Source organism: Microchirus variegatus, assembly GCF_963457635.1.
Source record: "Microchirus variegatus genome assembly, chromosome: 15".
Lineage (NCBI taxonomy): Eukaryota > Metazoa > Chordata > Actinopteri > Pleuronectiformes > Soleidae > Microchirus > Microchirus variegatus.
In genome coordinates this window covers 26,308,616-26,333,471 of record NC_139816.1, presented here as the reverse complement: position 1 = coordinate 26,333,471, position 24,856 = coordinate 26,308,616, and the positions used below count along the sequence as shown (strand labels likewise).

At 39.9% G+C, this 24,856-nt stretch overlaps 3 protein-coding genes across 8 annotated transcripts in view; all 3 read right to left on the bottom strand.

The window, feature by feature from the left end:
* Window positions 1-3,368: 3,368 nt before the first annotated feature.
* On the bottom strand, window positions 3,369-7,383 carry LOC310937547 (cytochrome P450 2F2-like; the record flags this gene model as incomplete). Its single annotated transcript, XM_083901830.1, has 11 exons — window positions 3,369-3,574; window positions 3,650-3,791; window positions 3,889-3,990; window positions 4,568-4,653; window positions 4,738-4,876; window positions 4,948-5,052; window positions 5,201-5,269; window positions 5,835-5,995; window positions 6,508-6,660; window positions 6,759-6,918; window positions 7,222-7,383. The coding sequence occupies 11 exons, from the start codon at window positions 7,381-7,383 to the stop codon at window positions 3,369-3,371; spliced, it is 1,485 nt and encodes a 494-aa protein (XP_083757956.1).
* Window positions 7,384-11,061: 3,678 nt separating this feature from the next.
* gjd4 (gap junction protein delta 4) lies at window positions 11,062-12,462 on the bottom strand (the record flags this gene model as incomplete). The annotated part of the gene is made up of 2 exons (XM_083901745.1): window positions 11,062-12,260; window positions 12,399-12,462. 2 exons carry the CDS (start codon window positions 12,460-12,462, stop codon window positions 11,062-11,064), a joined length of 1,263 nt encoding a protein of 420 aa, XP_083757871.1.
* Window positions 12,463-20,060: 7,598 nt separating this feature from the next.
* The window catches only part of ccny (cyclin Y), a 30,799-nt gene continuing 26,003 nt past the window's right edge, over window positions 20,061-24,856 (bottom strand). For all 6 annotated transcript variants that reach the window (XM_083901979.1, XM_083901981.1, XM_083901983.1 and 3 more), the window contains 3 exons: window positions 24,639-24,805; window positions 21,951-22,113; window positions 20,061-20,320 (listed from right to left, as the gene is read on the bottom strand). In XM_083901979.1, the coding sequence (XP_083758105.1) occupies window positions 20,204-20,320; window positions 21,951-22,113; window positions 24,639-24,805 (447 nt within the window). In that variant the 3' untranslated portion in view covers window positions 20,061-20,203. The remainder of the gene's footprint in view (window positions 20,321-21,950; window positions 22,114-24,638; window positions 24,806-24,856) is intronic.

Sequence of the window (24,856 nt, the reverse complement as noted above, 5' to 3'; positions counted from 1 at the left end):
ATGCCTCTTTAGCATTTCACGTCCACATAATATTCCGAGTTAGTTGTCGTTTGTGTTTTAATAGTGTTCAGTTGCAAAGTTTAATAACAAATTATGTTGCCCAGTTTTCAGGTTGGTGGGAAAAAGAAAACATTTAATAGTCACATTTCAAATGATCCAGTCTTGCAGCTTGTTGTGGTTTATGGTGTTTACACCAGTGTGCAGCTGCAGCTCTGACTGCCAGTGCCAAACTCACAGCAGTGACATCAATGTGCAGCCCCACCTAGTGGTAAAAGCAGCACCCCACATACACACACACACACACACCCTTCACGGCAGCATAAAAAGTGTGTGCGTGTTTTGTCCTTAAAAGCCACAAATGATTTTTTGCCTTTTCTGGGTGTTCTTGGTGTCAGCTTGCAAATTATCTGACTGCATACAGTAGATCTGATGTGGAAAAATTATATTTAATAAGTTCTTATCCGTTGCTGTCATGTTGCCAACATATCAAGGCTGTAGATGTTGTGTGGCAGATTTTGAAGAAGCAACAGACATCAAAGAGGATAAATGAACAGTGAACTTTAACTAAAATCACTTTTTTATATAATTTAACTTGTTTTCATTGTTACAAATCAACAAAAACTTCTCTATATTTTCTGAAAAAATATTGTCATACACATGTAAAGGAAATGTAAAGTTCACAACATAGAGGGGCTCATTGGGACTCTCTCTGTCACAGCTTAACATAACATTTAATTATTGTATTACTACTACAAGACATAAGAAAGAGTGCTGATTAATATTTCTGGTCCCTGTGTAGATACTTTCAATTAAATTAAATTAAATTATGAGCTGCACAAAAGTGACGATGAATAACGTGAAAATCATCAAAAAAAAATTTGGATCACAAAAACAATATAATCTCCACACATTATCACAAAAAATAGTAATTAATTTATAGAAATGTAAAATAAAGACCCATTGACCCATTTTGACCTGTACATTCTGTCAAACACACCACCCTGACCTGTCTGACCCCAATACCCACAGACCAACTGTCCAGGAACATAAAAGCTGTTGTAAACAAACATGGTAATTAACAGGCAGCGGCTTTTTTTTCTGCCATTAACGTGCTGTTTACAGGGATAAGGAGGAACGTCACAATTGGTGGGTATTAACTGGTAATAGTTGAGGTCAAGTCTGAGTTTACAGGTTTATTTTTATTAGGGAGTATTTTGCGGAGCTTGTTAAGGCATGTTTCTCAGCTGTGGCCTGTTGCAAGCCTGTGTTACCAGCAGTGCAGAACACTCATTAACTTCTGTAGTCAGGTGAGGAACAAATCCCTCAAACCACACAGACGTCAAAGAGCTGATCTCTTGCTTGTTTTCTCTTCGATTGAAACGTCTTCTCTCCTAACTTCTGCGTTAAAGCCTCACCAGGCGGATCCTCCTGATAACACTGCCTATAAAATATTAAGGTGGTGTTTGAGAGATAGGAGAGATGATTTACAGGTCTTGTTTTTCAGTACTATTGAACTCTTTTGATACACCCAAGTGATTCCATGGATGTAATGTTCGAAATTGTATTTTATTTTTAGGCCTCAGACCAAGATGTATTGAATGTGCTCTGCCTATGCACCTGTAACAATGTTTGGAAGGGATTTTTTTTCACATGATTAGACCAGATTAGATTAAATTAGACTTTACCGTTAACATACCTGGGAAAATATCCATTATATAACATGGCAGAAAAAGGCCAGTGGTAAACAAGTGACTAATAATAAACAGATTTTTGCACATGCTTCCTTCATGACAGGAGATATTACAGCTCTGGACAACATCTTGATAGTATGTGAATTTGTTCATTCTTGTTTAGTTTTATTAAAGCAATCTTATAGCAACAACTGCTATATATTTTTTTTTTAATCATTATTAAGACTGAAAAGCAAAACAGGCAATTTTTTGTTGGTGTAGACCTGTGTGTATGTTAAACAGGTGGAAGAGTGTTTAACATGTGGTTACATTAAAGTTTTGTAAGTATAAAAATGGGTTAATTTAACATCTTTATTTTCCAGATTGCTCTCCACAGTGGAAGATGAACTATAGTACTAAAGCCCCAGAGTTTCCTTGGTTGCATTCTCCAATGCACAAAGCATAACAGTGACCTTTGCGTTCAGTGACCCGTTTAGATTAATGGTCAAGCTCCTGACCTGCAGCTCAGGTTCTTTATTCCCGGCTGGCCATTTGAGACGCCAGATGTTGGGGAAAACGGGATCTTAGCATTTCTGTTATGGTTTCTTGGGGATATCACTGGAACTGTAGCAGCTTGGTTTGCACATTTAAAAAGCAAGACGCAAACTTCTCTCACTTAGTCTCATGATTTTTATCTAACCATATTTATGTTGGCTTTTGTTGTCTGGCCACACTGAAAAGTGGAATGAAAATAAAAATCAAATAGAGAATGTATGCGAGTGTCAGTATTCAGCCTGTAAATGCTTGAGAATACTGCTGTGTCTGCATCCAACACACATCAGCAGAGGAGGCTTTACGTTTTTAACTAGGTTCACTTCGATTGGGATGTTGCAATCTGCAATTTACATGCAGTAATGAAGGCTAGTGACAGAGTTAAAAAGGACATGGATGTTTTTTTTGAATGGATGCTATAGACAAACTGCTACTTACATCAAAACAGTGTGTTAAATGTAACACAAGTAGGAACACCTGTACATGTTTATTGTGTTTTTCTACACTTGAGATTTAGATAAAGATTTGATTTTATTTAGGATATCATTTTACAGTAATACCAAGTTATTTTTGAAGCATGTTCATATCATTTCTGAATTAAAAATATGAAATAAAAATGATGTCCCAGAGACATTTTCCATTGTTATTTCCAAGCGGTTACCTGGTGATTACTATAACAACAATATACATTATAACAATATAATATTACCTGTATATTTCAAAATTATTACCATATTGTTTATTTAGTATGAATAAGTGTAAGTGTTACTATTGACCCCATGAGTCTTTGCTAAAAATTACTCTTTATTACATGCAATACATAACTTTGACCACATGGGGGAAGCATTATGCAGATGTATTTTTCCTCCCATCAGAGTTAAATAGAGAAAATGTTGCTCGCACAATAAAGTGAACATAAACTCATTCAGTGAAGGTGGCACAAAACAAAACAAAACTCTATATTGTATTTTCTGCCTTACTATGAGGTCGTACTGGCCAGTGTTGTAAGTACCTAAAGTATCTTACCAGAAAACTATTTTGGTTTAAGTTGAAGTCACTTTTAATAATATTACTCAAGTAAGAGTCTTAAAGTATGACATTTACTGTACTTAACACTGGTACTTGTCACGTGTCCATCAGTCTGTATTAACTTTCTATATTTCTGCAGTAAGTAGGTCTCAGTTGGACCTTCATACAGTAAGGTTTGGGAGACTGAGTGATACCATAAACCGGTGTGAGGTCTGGCTGTCCTGCGTCCTCAGGCCAGACAAATTTGAACTTCCTTAGCAAAGTCACCATGATGAGGAAGAGCTCCATACGAGCCAGGCCCTCTCCGAGACACGCACGAGCACCTGAGATGTCATTAATTACAGTCAGTAAGTCGTGAAAATGTCGAAACACAAACGCTGAGGTTCAGGGTCACATACCTGCAGAGAACGGTATGAAGGCCTCTGGTTTAACAAACTCTCCTTGGTCATTCAAGAAGTTTTCAGGGTTGAATTCGTGAGGGAATTTCCACTGTTCCTCCTCATTCAGCACCGACTTCAGGTTCTGGATAATTAATGTGCCCTGTGAGAAAGAAAATGGGACAAGAATAAGAGCAGACAGAGAGGAAAAAGACAGCTGTTCCATCAGAACAATCAGCTTCAAGTTGCTTCATTCTTACCCTGGGAAGGGAATATCCCATGAGCTCTGTGTCTCTTGTTGTACAGTGGAAGACACTGAGAGGGACAGTGTTGGCTATTCTCTGGACTTCATGGATCACGGCCTGGTTCATAAAGACGAGACATGTACTCATGTTTCATCGCACTGAAAAAAGTACAAACTCAGCCTTTGTAGTATAAAACTGGGAATATGCTGCGAAGATGCTGAAGATATGAAGACCACAAAGTTATGTCAAAGACAGCGGAACCGACAGGAGACAGGAGGCAGAGCTGGAGGTGACACAGAGCTGGAGGTGACACAGAGCTGAAGATTCAAGATTCAAGATTCAAGATTCAAGATGCTTTATTTATCCCGAGGGAAATTATGCAGAGAGTGCAGAGATGCAGAGAGTTGACCGGGATGGGCAGGATTAGAAAGGAGCAAATTGGTCAAGTGTAAAGGAGGGATAGTGATTAAATTGGACAGAGGATGTTGAAGATGGAGTTGCTAGGGAGGAGGAAAAGAGGAAGACCACAGTGAAGGTTCATGGGTGTTATGAAGGAGGACATGAGGACAGTTGGTGTAACAAAAGAGGACACAAGGGAGAGGACAAGATGGAGTTAGATGATCCAATGTCGACCCTTTCTTTCTGAAGAGAGAAGCCCAAAGAAGATCACACAGAAATCTGTCTTGACGTTTACCTGCATGAAAGGCATATTGTGTCTGTCATCATAAGTGATGTGATCCTTATTTTCCAGCGTTCGATCTATCTCCTGCTGACATCTCTCTGACAGACAGATGCAGAGAGCTGATGATCACCTCATGCACACGAAAGACTTAATAGTGACAGAATCAAAGACTGAAAGTATACCTTGAATGTGGGGGTAGGTCATGAGGTAGAGGAAGCCAGTCAGAAGGGTGTTGGATGTAGTGTCGGTGCCAGCAAAGTGAAGATCCAGGACAAACATAATGAGCCGCTCCTCACAAAAAGAGGAGCCATCGTCACCTCTCTAGACAGAGATTTATTTTATTGTATTGTTCTTTCTCCTTCATTGAATGTTTGTAATTGCATGATACGCACCTTGTCCAGCTCATCCAAATAGCAGTCCAGAAAGTCTCGCGGTTGCCCACAGACTCTGGTCTCTTTGTGCTCAGTAATGAGAGGAGTTATAAGTTTCTTAAACGTCTGAGAAAATCAGAAATGAATAGATTATTTTTAGATCATTGACCAAAATAGAAGATCAGGCACAAAGGGATTAAAACATTTGACTGACAAGTTTCAGTGTAGTGCATTAAAAATGCAAAAAAGTCCTTCAGTCGTGATCGATACAAACCTCAATATTCTCAAAGGCCTTTGTGAAGGGCAGTGAAAGGTTTCGAATCATGGGTACGAAGTCATATAGCTGAAAAAAAAAAAAAATATATATATATATATATTATTTAGCAGCTGAATAAAGTTAAATCTAACATATGTGTACAACAAGAGCTTTATCTACTATCTTATTGATTGTAGTTCCCTTCATCATCATCATCATCCCTCATCAAACATCTATGGGTGCTGTGTCATAAAGCAGAGAATATCTGCTTCATTAAAGGTAAGTTGGGAGCATTTTATTCACACCCGATCATCACAAAAATAAAAAATATCAGTCAACTGTGGAACAGACAGGCCTGTAAAAACACCATCCAATCATATTGAACGGCCTGAACAAATTAATTGTATCTTGAAGCATCAATCAAATTGCCTGCTAGGTCTTTGAAATACCCTGTTAATGAAATATAGCTACAATTGCTCAACATTTCAACTGCAATGCTAACGTGATTGCTCATGCTAAAATGTGATGTGGTTGAATGCTTTTTTTCCACAGAAGCAGGACTTTGTCTACTTTCAACAACATTTGTAGTGACTTCATTTGCTAATTCTAGAGGATAAATGTTTGGTAATGTTGAGCTAAAATTGTGACTCACCAACGCCCAAGGCCCATTAGCTATCTTAGAATTCTCCTTAAAGCACTGAACGACCACTTTGATGAAGTTGTCGTCGTAGTCGTAACGTGTCCCAAACAGAACCTGGCAGATGATGTTGGAGGCTGCGTTGTGAAACATGACTTTAGGGCTTATGTTTGTACCTGTGAAAGATGCAACATAAACACAGTCCGATGAGTTACCGTCATGCCAACAGTCATTAAAAGGTCCAGTGTGTCCTTCTCTACCCCATAGACATTTATATGTAGATTTGACATTGATTGTGTTGGCCTAATTTAACTGCTTGGGAGTCCTCAAAATCATGAGGTCTGATCGGACTGTCTTTGAATGGTGAGAATCGAAAAATTGAGAATGTTTGAGGTGGGACTACTACAATGGCCTTCAGATACCAGGAAGTTCTATGTTACGGTCTACATTAGTAATGTTTTGGCAACATATTTTACTCACTGGAGAGTCAAAAACATAAAAAAAAAGCTTATTCTACAACAGACTACGAAAAACCAAATACACTTATACAAACATACTTAAGGATTACATTTTTCGTTTTCTGCCTATAAACTCTGCTTAATGTTGCACACTGGATCATGTGGTAATGTGATAACACTGCCTGCTATACAGGAGAGCACAGTCAGTGCAGCCACAGATGCCACAGTACCAATGCTTCTCTCCAAGATATCCACTGTGAACTCCATCTCTCCCAGAATCCTCTGCTCCATGGACCGCTTCCCCAGACCAAAATTCCTCAGGGTCATCAGAGCAAATCGGCGATGCTCCTTCCAACTCGGGCCATAGTCTGCCAGAACAATTCCTACAACAGGCAGTGACATGAGCTTATGCTGCTTGAAAAAAAAAATTATCTGAAGTGATCTTCCATATCTGTCCTCTCAAATCTGATCTCTGTCCTACCGTTTCGCACGAGGTCACTGACAAAAATGTCCTGGGGTCGTCCAGCAAAATCTGCAGCTTTAGTTATCATGGCCTCCTTCATGGCCTGCACCCCGTTAATGACGACAGCGGGTTTGGGACCAATGAACAGGGTGTAGATGTTTCCATAGCACTTCCTCAGCTAAGTAAGGACAATTTTACAATGATCATGAATCACTGGCCAAATGCTGCATGGAATGGAGCTCCTTTGAATTCAAAACAAGAGGAGATGATTGACCTTAACATGTTTTTATCTCCACTTCCTCTGCATTCATTAAGAACACAACCTCCAAACAATTCACACAGTGTAGTACAGGCAACCTGGTGTAGCCTTTAAGCACTGGACCGCCTCAGTAATTCATAGCCTACACAATCATGCTTACTGATAAGTAGTTTAAGATTCAACTTGTAATGTGATGTGTGAATCTTGGAGGTTATTACTTACCCTCTCAAAGTCCTCCATGGGGTTGTCTATGCTGAGGTTCAGTAAGTTCCCCAGCACCGGCAGTGGACGAGGTCCAGGAGGAAAGTCCTTGGGTCTCTGACATTTGAGACACACAACAAGCAAGACAACACAGAACCAAAGAAGCATGAAAGAAACAAACATTTTAGAATGGTGAGTGCTGCTCAGCGGAGGCTCGTGCTTAAGAAAAGCTGGTCACAACTCTCAGGCCTGAGTGTGAAAATATGTGAAAACACGCTGGAAAGGACAAAGTGAGCCGAGAATGTAACAGCTCCTCTGTCTCAACTTGTCCTTGTGGCTGCAGCTCTGTTATGTCAGGGCAGCATTATCAGCAGCATCAGACACACCTGTGACCTTCTAGGTGTTCCTCTGAATTCGGCCTTTTACAAGGATCAACCTGCACCTGCAATAGAGACATTTCCATTATGGTCACAAATGAAAAAAGTCCAAACAGAGTCATATCCTGTCTTGGACGGATTATGTCTGATAAACTTGTGATTTAAAGCACAATTTGGTTTTTCTGTTGCAAGGGTCTTTTAGTCAAAGTATGGTGACATTTTGAAGTAGTGAAGGGTCATTGAAGTTGTGTTTACCTCCATTGCAGTCATAGCATCCAAAATCCTTTAAAAACCACTAAGATCTTAAAGTGTGTGTCGTTAAAAAGTATATTTTGACACACCTGGACGAGAATCTCAATGCTGATATTTATAAAAGGTAATGCGGTGCGATTGACATTTGATCATTTACTTTATTACAATTACAGATTTCTATACATTTAAAAACTGCTGGAAACATTGGGGACAATGGAAGTGCACAACTGTGCATTACAACATACTGCAAGTCTCACTGTTTTTAGGTTTTGTGGCAATATATAGATTAAATTAAAAACAATCTATGTTCATATACAGAAAGAAACAACAATAACAAGATATTTGTTGAATTATGTTCTTTATATCACAAAAAAACATAAAGAAATAAAGAAACATTACAATAGTTAAACATTCCTTGGCAACATTTAATTTACATTTCCTGCAGTATGCACACCTGCAATATAATAATATCCACCCCGAGTAACAAAGCCAGTATTTAAAATGTTAAAAAGTGACACCAGCGCCCACAGTTTAATTTTGCCCAAGGGCCATTCAATCAGGTTACCCAGCCCTGCTTACCAGGCAGACCTGTGCAGCTGCAATATACTATTGTGGTTTGGTTATTATTAATTAGGATGGCCCAAAAATACCTCAAGGAAAGCAGAAGTCCGTTATCAGCTCTTTATGTACTTTATTTTGCAAAATCTCAAGTAATGTTTTTTTCCCCCCCAAAGATTAAAAAAGGATAGATAAATACACATATCAAAAGTAATTAATCACAATTCCAGGGCCACTGATTTCAAGTTTTGTATTCCACATGGCAGCATTTCACATTTTGCATCACCAGAGGGCAGCATGATATCAAACTACAATAGTGATGAAAAGAAGAAAAGAACAATGAGCTGGACCAAACTAACTGTTACAATAAAGTGCTTTGAACAAACGCCATAGAGGTTTATATGTCCATTACACATTAAAAGAGCATCAAAACATTTGGAAGTCAACAAGTAAAACACGTGGAAAAACAAAAAGATCAAAAAAATGAAAACCATAATTTGTTATTTGTTAAGTACCGATGTGTAGCTAAAATGGTACAAATGCTTGTCACTGGGGGTGTACCATTTTGTGAAAGTTAATTTTTGGACCATATCAAATTGTACAAAACTACAATTTAGTACCCTAAAGGACATTATGTACAATATGGTACATAAATGTACCCTCTTTTTATAGAGACAATTATGAAAAAGAACTATCCACACAGTAATCACATTTTGATTGTTTACTTGCATGGAGAAAAAGCTAATTCGGGGGTAAAATTGCTAATGCAATGTGCCGTGGTAATGAAAACAACTTTTCTAAGGAACATTTGTCTGTAGGGTGAAAAAGGCACAAATCATTCCCTTCTTATGATTTCATTCATGTTGTAGTCAAAAGGTACATTTCTGACATGTCCAAGCACAATATTGTACTCGTGAGGCAACCCTTTCCAAATGTGTACAAACGATCTTATATTTTACCCCTATTTTTGAGTGTGTACCCAAACATTAGACTGCAACACTTCCAGTAAACAAACAGAGTCCAGCTCAGGTGAAAGAAGTTACAGCTGAAAGTCATCTCTACCCAAGGTCATGCTTTCACACCAAACACTGGGTGTGTGAAGAAGGTGTGGCATCATCAGAGCTGCCATGGCCGGATGAAAACTCCCTTTGGTCGCCCTCACGGGTAACCAGGGAGCAGCACTCAGGATACGTGAGATATAAAGTTAGGAGCTTTTTTGTCAACTTCAAAGAGCCCCATAAGAGGGGAGAGATCAAAAGCTATCGGTTTACACAAAGACAGGCCCCTCAGCTATGGAGCGACAGTAGAATAGTGATGCCACTGATTTACAGAGGGAGCGTCACAGCACTGGGATGTTCAAAACAAGGCTTACGCCAGTGTTTATGACCTAGAAACCTGTCAGCAAAGGAGCATGTTCCTGTTTTTGTTATAAGGTAGACATGGAAGGGGGCTCTAAATTGTTTTAGCTCAGTGAAGCAGTTCACTTTCTGTTGTACATGTTATGTACCTCTGTTTCAATCAGCATGCGATGTGCATTGATTTTGGAGATATGACTCATGGATCATTTAGTTTTGGTTCAAGGAGGAAAAGAAAACCACAACCTTACAATCACAGCAAATCAGAATCAAATCTTGACCCCAGCCCTGTTACAAATTCTGTGACGCATCAGTGCGTTTGTGTGACCCAAAGTGGTGACAGACTCTTGATCAAAGTGAAACCATCAGCAGCAGTGAGCAGGGTGCAGATACCCTGAAGAGCAACAGACAACGGTGTACCTTTGCAGAACCCGGTCGTGCTCTATTTCGAGTGTCAGTGTTTGCTAAGGCTTGTTTTCCTCCTAAGCTCCACAAGGCCTTGAAATAGAGTGACAAGCTGTCTCCATAAATACAGAGCCCCTATGGGGGAACATAATTGCTTTGTGAGCCTATGTCTGCTTTAGGGGACTTCATAGTGTCCTTCACTTCTGTCAGATGAGTCCTATTCTTTTCTCTGAGCCCGGTTACAACACCTTAGCAAGATACTGTCTCCTATTTCAATCCTGCCTTTTCATTCTCAAAGGTCACATAAACACGAAACATGGGGTCTGGAGGCTATACCTCTCTGACCCTATGCACCCATTCTGACCCTGTGACTGACACATACACGAGAGACGGCCCTTTGTTGTATCATGTTGAGTGACAATGGTAGCGGTGGGTGTTTGTGGAATGGGTCAAGGCCTGCTTTTGTTTATGTACAGTCAGTCACTGGAGGTGGGGGGTAAAGCCAACAAGGGATGAAACAGGTGGACTGAACTCTTTTTAGAATTTCTCAAGGCTGTGCTCGGAGACACACACGGCTAGAGTTTCCTCTCACTTCTGACGTGTTTTGCACAGAGAATTCCAATTCATGACTTGATTTCTTGTCACTTTGCATTCATCAAAATAAACGCTCTTCAGAAAGCACGGATGGCGTGATTTAAAAAAAGCAAAAGAGTCTGGTGATTTGCTCTGCTGGATTCTGATTTTTCTCAAGTGACAGTGCAGTTGACAGTAGTGACTGAGGTAGAGAGTGTGGTGGAAAGTAGCTCCAACAGTTGTTGCCATGTGTAAACTTGACGGGGTTTGTTTTTCCACATTGATCTCAAAATAAGGTGGAAATATCGCAGTCAAAACTTCGACAGACTAACCCTCAACAGTCAAACCCACTCTGATCTTTTCTCCTGTCCATCATCATTATTCTGTGTCTCTGTGCCACTGCCAACCTCAACTAACGTGTACTGACCCACTCTTCTTGTACATGTTGTTGCTGCTGTGGAAACGTCCCCATTTGGACCTGCTGACACCACTGAGGGCAACCCAAGGTCCCGCCTGGGTGGAGGTGGTGGTTTAAGTCGATTGCGTTTGTTAACACGTATGGATCTGGGTGTCCCCATTGGCTCTGGGGGGCAGAGAGCCACTTCACTGCCGCTCCTTTCTGGTGCATCCTCTTGGGAAACGGAATAGCCATTGTTCCCATTTGTGTTGCTCCCTAGGGCACCCAGAGAGTGCACTAGGCCAGGTGGTTCCTGACCTAAAGCAGGAGTTACACCACCACTACCTTTCCTTTTCCGGAAACCCACATTCTGACCAGTTTCACATTGTAAATCCTGCTGAGCTATTGATGTATTTACATCAATTCCCTGGGAAACTCCCTCACCTGAAAGGTAACATTGTTCTTCCTCATAGATCTTTTCAGTCCTCATTTTCTTCTTGCTCTTTATCTGCACTGAGCGTTTTATTGCACAGATGAAATCCAACACATTTAGAAGCAAAGACAGAGCAGCCACGCCAAGCATGAAGTTGAGCATCACAGTCTTCTCAGTGGGCCTGGAGATGTAGCAGTCCACCTGTGTTGTACATGGTGGATGCTGACACAGGAACCTACTGGGGATGTAGAAGCCGAATAGATAGTAGTGAGCTACTCCAAACCCAGCCTCCAGCAGAGTTCGAAACATGAGATGTAGGATGTATGCTCCAGTGAAGCATCGGGCCCAACCTTGCTCAGCCCCTGGAGGCATTTTGTTTATGGGTGTCTCATTGAATGGTTCCTCTTGGATCTTGAACAGTGGTGTGACTTTGATGTAACCAGAAGAATTAGATTCCACAGTGAGGGTATTTGAAACCTTGTGGACCACGTAGATGACAAATATGAAGTAGGGGAGACACATGATGGTGAGCTGCACCAGCCAGAAGCGGAAGAGAGAGATGGGAGAAAAGAGATCATAGCACACGTTGGCACAGCCAGGTTGAATGGTGTTGCACACAAATCGCTCCTGCTCATCCTGGTAAATGGGGTAACCAGCGAGGAGGAGCATAAGGATGCGGAGGAAGATCATCACAATGAGCCACACCTTCCCTGCAAGTAAAGCAAATTCAAATTTGTAACTCAAAGCCTCAGAAACATGACAGAACGCGTCCACAAAGAAACATTACTAAAAATGCATTTTCATTTGAATGAGTCACACATTAATCTATGTCAGTGAAGTCAACTCACCCATCAAAGTGATGCTATGATTCACAGAGATGAAGATGATCTCTGAAGCACTCGTTCCCGCCATGCTTTGTTCATTCAAAGCCCTCAAGAAAAATCGAGCTCTTCAGTTTCAGACCACAGGGTAAACTCTTAAGCCAGCACCTCACTCCCGATTGCATTTACTTCTCCCCTTTCAGCCCAGGGGCACAGTGGTTTCCAGTAGCACAATACCATCCAGACGCAACGCTTAGTGCAGGAGTAAGACACTCCAACACTTTCCTAGACTGAGCTATGTCCCCCTGTCCTGCTTGGAAAACCTGACCTGATCCATTCAAGTCTCTGAATTCTCCCGTCTTACCTCTTCCTCTGTCCCCTGCAGACAACGGTCTGTCCTCAGACAACGGAAGACAGGAGCGAGCCCCATTGTGAGTCTATTCTTAACACACTTCCAACAGCACGTCGCTGTCCTGGCATTGCAGAGATATTTTGGTGCTACTGGTTGTCCTTACAGGAGAGGAGCGAGCCTCTTGACTTACTCACTCCAAATTGCGGCATTAAGTTCTACAGCACAATGGTAAGCATGTTCAAACCAGTCACTCCATTAAAATACAAGATCTTACTGTATATCATACAGTGATAAATCAGTGTTGCACATCGATAGGCGGGCTGTGGATTAGCTCTCATGAAACCTAAGAAGGCTGTAAACTGGATTTTCCCACAGGTGGTGCCAGTTTATAGTATTAGAGTGTTAAGGGCCTACTGTATAATCAGTTAATATGATTAATAATGTAATATAGAATAATAATATTAATCTGAAGAATGATAGAAGTTGGAATTATTACTGACACAAGAAAAGGTTTATTTCCAATAAAACAGGTTTAAATCTAAATACTCTGACAAATCTGGCTCATTATTAAAACCCACATCAAATTTGTATCTGTTCATAAACATCAGCAACATATGCTCAATTTTTTGTAGTAATATATTGGGTTCTTCACAGGATCATACTCAAACTCCCACAAAGCTTCAAAAGCATTTGTTCAGTAGTTTTACAGAGGCAGTGAAAACATTGTGCATATTTGGGGCAGATCAGATTCATTTTCACGTGCATCCTTTTCCATGATCAAAGATCTCTGCTGTGACACATGGAAAAAATGCAGTTGTCCTGATTCATAATGACCACACAGACCAGTGGTCATTAGCACTTCCATACAGGATCACAGCAAAATGCTAACACGTCCACTGCAGTTTTCAGAACAGTGACTGACTGAGCTCAGGGCTGACCAGCCTTATTTAAACTGGGACATACCAACTGTTCTATTAAACAGGGGTGAGGAAAAACAGGTGTTTATCTCACCCCTGTTTAATAGAGCAGGTCCATCAATACTAAAACTAATTTAAGATATTCTGACAATATTGAAATGTCAAGTTGGCACAAGGTCCCAAACTGGCTAAATGAATGCAGAACATTTTCATCCGCTCACTTCAGCCACATGAGACTGACGTTTGGACAATGAGGCACACCTGTTGTCACTTCCTGTTCTGATTGAGCTCATGAGCTACAACAGCTAACGCAAAAACAAAAACCTGTCTTTCCAGTAAGTTCCACTTATATACGTCACACTCTACTCATTACTTGTAGAGCTTGGTTTAATTTCTTGGCTGTGTTTAAGGAAATATTAACAACTAAGAACAGGTCGGAAATAAAGAGTTTTTATAGGGAGCGACAACTGGTGTGTGGCTACTTTGTGCTTTTTATAATACTGACCAATTAAAAGTTTCTGCAGTTGACGTTTACACCTTGCTCCTTTTTTCTTTTCCAGTTGTTATTCTCCACCTGCAGCAGGTGTCTGATTTCCCAACTCACTAATTACTTGACCGCTGATCCTCATTTCCTCATACTGAAGATATGATCATCATAATAACTCTTGGTTGAAGCTGAGTTTAAATTATGTATGTGAAGCTAAAAGGTAATAGTTGCCTGACTTCTTTATTGTTCTTCCCTTTCTGCAAAAACAGTTACTTCAGTATTATATTTGTTAAAGTGAATAAAAATTACAGCACATTCAATTGTTCTTCTTCAATGCACTTGCTCCACGTTTATATGAGGAATTATTTCTCCCAGCTACAGAATGCTGTGTTTCTTTCCCCTCCCCCCCGGCAAGTGATTTTAGAAACATTGTTGCATAAACAATAGCATCATTTGACACAAAGGCGAAAAAGGCCTCAAGACACAAAAGTCACTTGAGAAACAACAAGCATGACAATAAAAGGACTCGACGTGTGTCAAGGCTGATTCTTCAGACTTGACGTTGTGCATCTGGAACATTTACAGTTGTCTGAATAAAAGCTTGAGATGTGCTAGAATCCATCTCACGTGTTTGTCCTCACAGAACATTCTGTGAAAGGAAATCAAGTGTTTTCATTTGCACCTACGGTGTCATCATGTGGTGTTATCCAGCCTTCTATGTTAGTCTGCGCTTCTCACTGTCAGTTTGTATATCTATTCTTATATTACCGTATTACCACATTTTATTTTTTCTTGGGTGTTTATTATTATTATGGCCAGAAGCAACTGGGATGAGTGTATGAAACAAAGATGAAACAAAAAGCTGGACAAATTATACCTTACCCTGTTCATCTTCCTTTTTAATAATTTGTTAAATTGCCTTTATTAAAACATTTTAGAACTGCAACCAAACATCTACGAGAAACGTTTCATCCTAAATGCAATAATCATGTAAAATTCTTGCAAACCATTCACACTGACACCAGCCTCCATTATCAGTACTGTGCATGTTTTATTTTTTTTATGTTGCCTATTGGCCTGTGAAGGATTCAATACAGGTTAATTGAATTAATACAAGTTGTTGTACTGCTTTGTGTGTTGTAATGGGTGATGCTTTATTTTATCCTGTTAGGCATTTTGTGTTACATCATGTTGGGAGTGTCCCTTCTTTGTGATGTCCTCATGCAGGTGTGTCTAATCTGTACCTCTCACTGCAGGTAACCGATTGCTATAATTCAGAGCACCTGCGTCTAGTGTTGGGCGTTATATATAGAGCTCCAGTAGCTGACTGCATTGTCATCATGTAACATTGGGAAAGAAAACAAGGGTTATGGTGCTGTCGACTGAATACAAATTACATTTTAATGATACACACAAGGGAGCTAAATTGTATGTTTTAATTAACCAAAGCAATGTGATATTTAAAAAAAACAAACATGTTTCCTTCATTTTGTGACAGATATTTGGACAGTGCTTTCACTCAAAGCACTTCTTTGTATTTAATTGTTTTGGTTCACACTTCACCACAGTGGTGGTTGGGATGCAAATCAGGGCTAATATGGAGGATAAACTGTGCCCCTTGAGTGACTATATGGTAGAACATAATCTCTGTGTTGCTCCAAGACATTTCAATAAACCTTCTGGGGGAAAAACCCCCAACCCTGATGAATATATCAAATGTATGAAAAGCATTAGTGAATTGAATGATAGTTTTGAAGTTTCAAAATATGACTGTTATGCTATCACCAAATAATAATTTACTTGAAACAAAAGACATACAATGGGATTTATTGCAAGGCTGTAAAGTTTAATTCTTGCACAGGTTTCTCTAAACATTGCTTCAGAAGAGGAGGAGGAGTTGGTTGCAGTTCTTCCAATTATAATAGAAAACATACAGAAAAGAAAAGAGAGAGCAGATCAGATTTTGGCAAACTGAGAACAGGAACAACTGACTGACTCACTAAAAGGAAAGTAATACACTGACAAGAACAACAGAATACAGTACAACTTGGTGGAAAATATCCATGAAAAGAAACAGTCACAGCTACAGCAGTTGACTGATATTAGCACGGGAAATTGTCGAGATCAAAGCTGAATTTGTAAAATCCATAAATTGTCATTGAAGAGAAATGAAGACAAAAGTAAAACTCTATGTAGAGGTAGAGTTCAGTGCATGAGGCTATGACACACACCTAGTAACCAGCCGACAGTACGTCACAGACTCAGGGTCTTTGCTGTCGGAAGTAAATCTTCCAATTTTCCATTTGACCAGATGGTATCAGGTCAAATGGAAATCACCAACTAAACTAGGCTGTATGCACTCATACGTACAATAAATAGGATATACAATCTTTTAATACCTCTACCAGTTTGAACTCCAGTTGCTTTCATAATAAATTCTGTACTTAATTTTCCACTCATTCAAAGCACCGTGCAAAACAACTGCTCTCCTTCCAAGTCCCAACTCATTTTCATATACTATTATGTGCAAGTGGGCTGGTTTAGAGCAACACATGGAACAGCATCATCCTTCATTTCTCCATGACTTTGGTTCGGTTCTGTTCATTTTCACACAAGCTGGTCAGGGTTGGAAACCTCACAGACCTGACTGACTAAGTTTGACAAAACACGAGTTGAAATCACAGATGTTGAAGCTGCTGATGAAATGCACAACACAACCCAGAGGCTCAACTGATGTCACATCTGAATCTGACCTTTTCATGACATTTTGTTTCAGAGAAGAAAATGCATTTGACAGACAATATTTCCCAGGTATTTTTAAGCATACAGTGATGTGCAACCAGCTGACCATAAGGCAAACAACCACTGTATTATGAAGTTGTATTTTTAAAAACTTGACACTTCAACTCATATTCTTATGACATTAAGACAAACAAAACCAGTTTACCCTCTGCCATACTCCTGTACATTTTCCTGTTTAAAGATGTCAAGGTAAGAGTAAAAATTAGCATGATTTTCAGGAAGAAAATATGGAGCCCCAAAACTGACAAACTGCTGTAAAAGGTTATCAAACTATTTAATATAGCACTACACAATATTCTTAGTTTAACAAAAGGAAACTTTTTGTCAGTTGTAAAAATTAAATAACCTTTTTTATCAGTTGACAAAATGTTTTTAAAATCCTTGATTTTATTTTATTTTAGTCTTAGCACACAATTATCGTTTATCTTTGTCTTTGTCATTGAATTTCAAAAATGTACTTTTCTAAATGTCCTCATGTTTATGTTTAAATTAACAAATCACACCCATGTTGTCTATGTATGTCCAAGAATGAGGACTGTGTTGCTAGCATAGCTTTCTTTGTGCTAGCTAAACCAAGTGTTTTGCCTCTTCAGCTAACAGAACCTAAAAATAATGCTATAAATGCTAGCATGTGAGCTAATGCTTAAACTGTGCTTCGATTGACTACTGAACCATCAGCAAAAAATGTAAAGGTAAAAACACCATGAAATGAATAAACAAATTCTGTATCAAGACCAAAAAAAAAGGTGCTAAAAAAAGAGAAGACAAATTAGCAAGAGATACGTGTTAAATGAATGTTGAGCTATTAGCTCTATTTTCCCACCAACCAGATGATTAAATGTTATACTAATCAGTTATATTGGTAACCAAGTCTCTCTGAAAACATGATAAAACATTTTGTAAGTTTCAGGACTCCATACAAATCAGGTGCTACTGATTTCATCGAAAACATGTGAGCCTGGCAAAGTCGGGGTAGTTTTAATATATATATTTATATATATGTATATAAAATAAAATGCCACAAACCTGAATTGTCTTGTATTTATCACTATACTCTATACAGTATGTAACACATAAAAGCAACATTTTCTGCAGTGTGAAAAAACATCATAACAAGAACAGACAAAAAGATCTTTAGTGGTGTCTCCCATTTAAAACCTTAATAGTTTTCCTATCATGTACAGTAAAAACTGATCCAATATAAATACTCTAATATGATTCTGGTTTTTTTTTTTGGGGGGGGGGGGGGGGTACGGTTTCAGTCTACAGATTTGCACACTGGTGCTGTATTTACACTGTACATACGCAATTTAGACATTTTCTTACATTCTATCTTTTCGTGAGCAGTGTCTGACTTGTCACTTGATGCATTTTTCATTGGTTCCTCTCTGCAGCAATGTCACCCCAAAAAACAACAAAAACAACCCTGAAGGATCATGCTTTTAGTGGCTTCTAAATGTCATTATATTCTGTTTGTGCTGTTTGTGAGCTGCAAGAAAAATACAAAATGTTAAAGAAAGAAAAATACTTCAGTTATTTGTTCATTTTCTCCACTAGAAAAGGGGAGAAGTGTTTGACTCATAGCTTATTACAGGCACCACAGGTCAGGACAATGGCAGTGAATAAAGAACAGAAGTTCTACAGTATGTCTCACATCTGTCTCAGAGTAGTGGACACCTATCTTCTCCCAAGTGCACACGCTTTTATTGTGTTTAATCACAACAATAAAGCGCTGCATGAATATTGCTTTAGGCTATATCTGAATGTTGGCCAGGTGGCCTTGAGATAAACCAATCCTGTAACTGGATTTAACAGGTCCTGTCTAAGCGTCCTTGAGCTAAACATTGAATTGCTTTCACTGTTGGCTCTCTGCATGAGAGCTACTGTTAAATGGATATGATATATGATGTTGAGATGGCTGATATTTGTAGTTCGGCCAAATGTATAACGTGTTTAGTAAAGTTAACATCCATAGTCTATCCTCCTCATGAGGGCCGTGTGACGACCGGTGCCAATCCCAGCTGACAAAGGGTGAAAGGCGGGGTGCTCCCTAGAAAGGTCACCAGTCCAGTTGCAGGGCCAACATAGAAACCGTGTTTCCACAGAGTGGAATGGTACGGTTCAGTACAGTTTGGTTTGGCGCTTCCATTAACTGGTCCCAACTATTCCATTCTTGGCACTCTTCCCTTGGGGTACCAGAGTAAAATGATGATACGGTACAGTCAAGGTGGAGCTAGACCACCTTAACTCACCACAGTCCGCTAATTGGGCGCCCGTAAAATGTCACTCCCTTGCAATCGGTGTAAATATCCCATGGAAGTTAAGGCAAAAAGGAGCTGCAGAATGTCCTCCACTGTTGTCCCACCTAATAAGTAAAGGTACTGTTCTGTCGAAACACAAGCCTGACTCCGGGCTTTACCACGACAAACCATCCCATACTGTACCATGATGACATACAGACATATTGCTGTGACGAACACAGCAATAGAGAGGAAAAACCATTACCTTGCAATTTAGAGTGCCCAATTAACCTCTTAACTTAACTTTTGGACATGTGGGAGGAAACTGGAGAACCCAGAGAAAACCCACACACACACAGGGAGAACATGCAAACTCCACACAGAAAGGTCCAGACAGGGTAAAGTTAACAGTGGAATGTAAATGTCTCTCCTGTCTTCTCCATGATGGGGATGTAAATAGAGCAATAAAGAACTAAACACAAAGAGAAACTGATTTAAGTTTGAGGTGTGTCCGAATGCTGATGAGGTGTTTCCAGGAAAAAGACTGAGCCAAAACATGAAAATGAAAGGAATGTTCAAGTCCTCCATCAATCAACTGCACAAGCTTCAAAGGGAGTCATGGAACGGTGTTGCTGTTGTCATGAGTTGTGTTTCGTATAAAACGTGTTCCTATTTCATTTCTCAACTTCACACTCTCTTATCTATCACTGGGCTGTATTTCCATTTGGCCTCTTCTTTTCTTCGTTGCAACAACTTTCAACTGCACACATTAAGTTTGGTTCAGCTCTGCTCCGCTTGGTTCAGTGTAGGCAGCCGGTGGGACTCGTTTTATGTACAACCACCCAGGGAGCGTGTTATCACACTTGTAAAAGTGCCACATTGTGAGTGCATGTGTATGTGTGTGTGTGTGTGTGTGTGTGTGTCTGTACTGAACCACAGGACTGCTTCCCACCTAGTTTGCCTGCTTACCAGGCAGCGATAGAGTGAGTCTGACAGGTCTATGTTCCTCTGCCGTGTGCTGCCTGAAGCCAGTGTTAGGAAATGATGGCTGGACACCACCGCACTACCGTCAGGTTGTCCGCACTCGCTGACCGCTTCTTCATGAGCTTTCTCAAGTCCTTGTATCTGTCGTCACACAACCGCGAGATAGCCTGAAAATCAAAACATAACACAGACACAATTAAGAACATAACTGGTTGAGATCAGTCAGCATGTGTCCGGTATGAGACACTGCAGATTGGTTTGCATTAAGACATTGTAGACAGAGTAGGCTGACTATGCTGCGACCTCCTTGAATTCTATGCTTGCGCCAAGGAAATTTTGCAGCAAGGACATTTTTTTTACCTGTGCCAGATACATAGTACAAAAGCTTCACCTTTGATAATTAGCCATGGGTGTGTTTTTTTGTTCTTTGGTGTAACATGCTGTACAGAGTATGCCAGTCAAAGTACCACCCATCTCCTTCTCTCTTTAAAGGCCAATGCAGTCGTAGTAATAATTAGGCAATTACTGCAGCAAGTCCCTGAGTGCTTAACAACCATAATGCACCCTTAAAAACAACCATGAAATACAGTGCGACCGAATTCAAATCAAGGTGTTTGTTGCTTTGCTCAAGAGAGCAATGTGTTAACAAATCACCAGAACACACTTTATTTTGAGAACAACACAATCTGAAGTGCATTTGCTCAATAGAGGAGCTGAATGGGGGAAAAAAAGCAGAGTTGATGTGAGTGCATGAATGTAGAATAAGGGCCAGCAAGTGCATTTGTAGTAGAAGTAAGTAAAAAAAAAATATATAAGCAACTGAATATTGGGCTAAAATGTCATATCAGGCAAAATCTAAACAATCAAATATTGCACAAAAAAATTGGTTTCAAAAAGTAATTAAATTGACTGTTGGAAAAAGTCTTCAGTCAGAAATGAGAACCCACATTTGTTCACTGCCTTAACCTAACAATAGTCACCTGGTGATAATATTGCCATTGTCTTTAATCACCTACAACTTGTTAAGAAGACTCTCGAGACAAAAAAGATGCTTGAGATGTAGAGAATAAGATGTCAAATAGTTTTCTTAACAAACTACATTTTCCCTTTCCCGACTGTTAAAAATGATTGTGTAATAATCTCTTTGAATCAGTACGTATTTTTTTAAAGAATAAAGGTGTTGAATTCTGGATTAAATTGAAGTTTATCTGAAGACAAGCAAATCTTGTTTTTGAAATCACTTGCTGGGCCAAATACTGATGCTGTCAGGCCAGTTGCTGACCAGGAAAAAGCTCAGGTGAATTGGTGACAAAAAAAACATCTAATCAAGCATAACAAAAGCCAGAGACATCATGCACAATACAATGACTCCAGGGCATGAAATAGCAGATAGAATGTAGCCATTATTGATATTTATTACACCTGTGCTTCACTCTAGGGAAATATTAACATGTCTGCTGTGGTCTATTTTATATGAAAGATAAAAAAGCAGATGAGCATCCTCCAACATCACCACTGTGGCTTATATTAGGTTTGTTTGAAATGCTGACTGCAGTAGGCAGAGGGATGGGGAGGGAGACAGACGCTGAGGTGGTGAAGCTTTACGCAGCAACACGGCCTTTACATCCTTCACCCAAGAGCTGCACTCTGTGCTTTGTGAGTTGTGTTGAGCTAAGGTTCTTCAAAAATACAATTACCTAGGTGGCCTTGGTGTTCACATTGTCAGCAAACATTTAATTGGCCTCTTTGCTTTTCTTTTTTCTTCTTCTTATAAGCCCTCAACTTCAAAGTATTCACCTCCAGTTTCTGAGCCTTGTCTCTGCTGAGGGGTTCCAAGGGGAAACTGAGGTTGTTGGACTCAGCCAGCGAGCGCAGGTCGAAATAATACTTGGCGTAGACGCTGGAGGGTACGTTGATGTTGAACTGCAGCAGCTCCAGGAACTGACGCTCCAACTCGTTCCTTTATCACGGAGAGAAGATGAGAGAAATTAACCCTTTTTTGCAGGCTTACAAAATAATTTAGCTATTAAACAGAGCAATTTCTGTCTACAACAAAATCCTGCATAGAGATACTCAAGTGGAGTCATGGAGGCTGGAGAACTGAATCTATCACCTCACATTGGGTGTTATCTTCAAATGCATCGTTACCAATGCACAAGCACTGAGTAAATAATCCCAGTGCACCCACCACTTATAAGCCTTTCCTCTTAATGAAGGGAAATTATACTAGAGCAATGTAGGCCCTGAGCATCACATGTAAAAGAGAATATTAATCCCACATCATCAAAATGCTGTTGTCATGCATCGCCTCACAACCGGCTCTGTGATCCTTCCCACAGTGTGATGACAGCCGCTTTCATCTCTTTCTCTTCTTCATCATCAATTCATTTTGCATTGTAACCAGTGAATAAAGCACAATCCCTCTCTTCTTTCTAAACCCGTTCCCCCACCCATGCACACTTACAGGCATGCAGCAACAGACAAGCTAATTTTAGACCCCACAGTATCCAAACTCTGCCTAATAATACTGCCTTCTTTTCGTCTCGCTTTGGCACCCACTCAGCTATTCTCATGTGTTCCTCATCGACTCATAATTCCTCTGAAACTCCTCTGAATGTATTTTACAGCCAAGAGGTGGAGAGGGGAACTCAGCAGAGCAGTGACATGATAAAACTAGAAAACCCATGGTCAAATTCTGAGTCACTGTCCAGTACGCTGCCATACACACAGCAGAAGCACATGTTCTCACACAGGTGGATTACGGACGGTCAGCTGTGCCCAAAGACAAGAATATACAACCACAGTGGAGCGTGAATATAGAAGAGGTCAGAGGTTGCAGCAGTGGTAACACTCTTACAGCATCGCGTTTCCACTCAAATGTGTCCGGCACTTCCTGTAGACGTCTGTAGAGACGGATGTAGGCACATAAATATAGGACAGAGTGGTGGGTCCTCATGTTTAAAATGCTTTTTACTTGTCTTTACACACAGCAATGTCAAACATCCAACTAAATATTTGAGAATGAATCTATGAAACAACAGTCAGACATCATCTTTGCTAGGTTGCAGGTTGTTCCATTAGGTTATTCATTACAGATTAGATTTGACCGTTCCCATTTATATCTACAAGTGCTGGTGACAGCCCTCTCAAAAGGTATGTCCACAAGAGAGACTTCAACCTGGAAATCTGAATGTAACTTTAAGACAGGGCATCTCTCATTGTCAGCCTCTTAGAACTAATAAATCATCCATGCTTAAGATTCAAGACTTAACATTATGTGTAATATTGACATTTATTTTCAGCGCAAGAGCAAGAATGATGAGCTCTGAGTGGCATACATACTCAACCACATGGTACATTCTACCTTCTGTGTCATGACACTTTATGACAATGTTTTCTTGACCACCAAGGCTATTTGACAGTGTGGACAGAGGTCAACCTGAACATATCTAGACCGCCACACACGTGACTCTTGACAGCTAGCTCTTGACCCAAGGCTGACCCACATCGGTCTATTCTAAGCATAGAGAGAGCCAGACTGTCACAAATGGGTGAAGATAAGCACTGAAGTGGAGTAGAACAGTGAGCCACAGTGAATTACAATGAAACTCAATACCAAAGAAGGCCAGTGCTGAAGCAATGAGTCAATAAATCTGAGTCTACCAGAAGAAGACTATTCATTTCTGGACCCTTTTTTAAAGTAGGAAACATACAGATTGTATGTCATCAACGTCATGTCACCAACATCACAAAAGCTGAATCAGGTGCTATGCTGTGTGTATGTGTGAGAGTGTTGGGTTCAGGGGAGGCTCCCTTAGTGATATCGCTATTGCATTTTTACCGATATCTCTTGTACCTCATACCCAAATGTCAGTCTGCACTGCACACACTTGTGCCCTTAGTAAGTCACCTTTCAAGTAGGCCTGCAATGATTATTTTCATTATCTATTTATCTGTTGATTATTTTCTAAATCAATCGGGTACTCGTTTGGTCCGTAAAATCTTGACAAATGTTGATTGGTGTTTTCCAAACCTAGAAACGATGATGTTCTCAAATGCCTTGTTATGTCCACAAACCCAAATTAACCATTTAAACAAACAAGCAAACAATTAATAATCAATAAATGGAGTAAACATTGCAGGCCTGCTTTTTTCAGAGCATTTTGAGATGAAATAGTAAGAAACATTTAACAGGATTCCGTTCCAAAGTGTAAGGGTACGTCACACTAAATACTTGACACTTAAACCCGTAGAAGCTTTGTTTGTAAATAAAACATCCTCCCTACCACCGTCATTCACTATTCACTAAGAGTTATTGTTTGAAATGCAGCTCATAAAAAATAAATATGCACCATTATCAGCTGCAACTGTTTGGTCTAACTTTCTATTGTGTGTGTGAATTACAATTGTGTTCACGCTTCATTACCTATATATCAATATTACACACACACACACACACACACACACGCTTCCTCAGTGACTCACATGTCCTCCACAGTGATATCCTTGAGAATTTGGCAGTAGTCCACGTTCCAGACAGCCTGGTCGTCCCACACCTTGGACGCAAGGAGGATGGCTCCCAACACAATACGTTTCCAGTTGGCGGGACAAATATCAATCTCTGCGTAGGTCAGGAGCCTCTCCAAATACACCTGAGACAAAAAGGTTTGCCACACATAAGTATCCTGGGTAAAGTTTGTCAT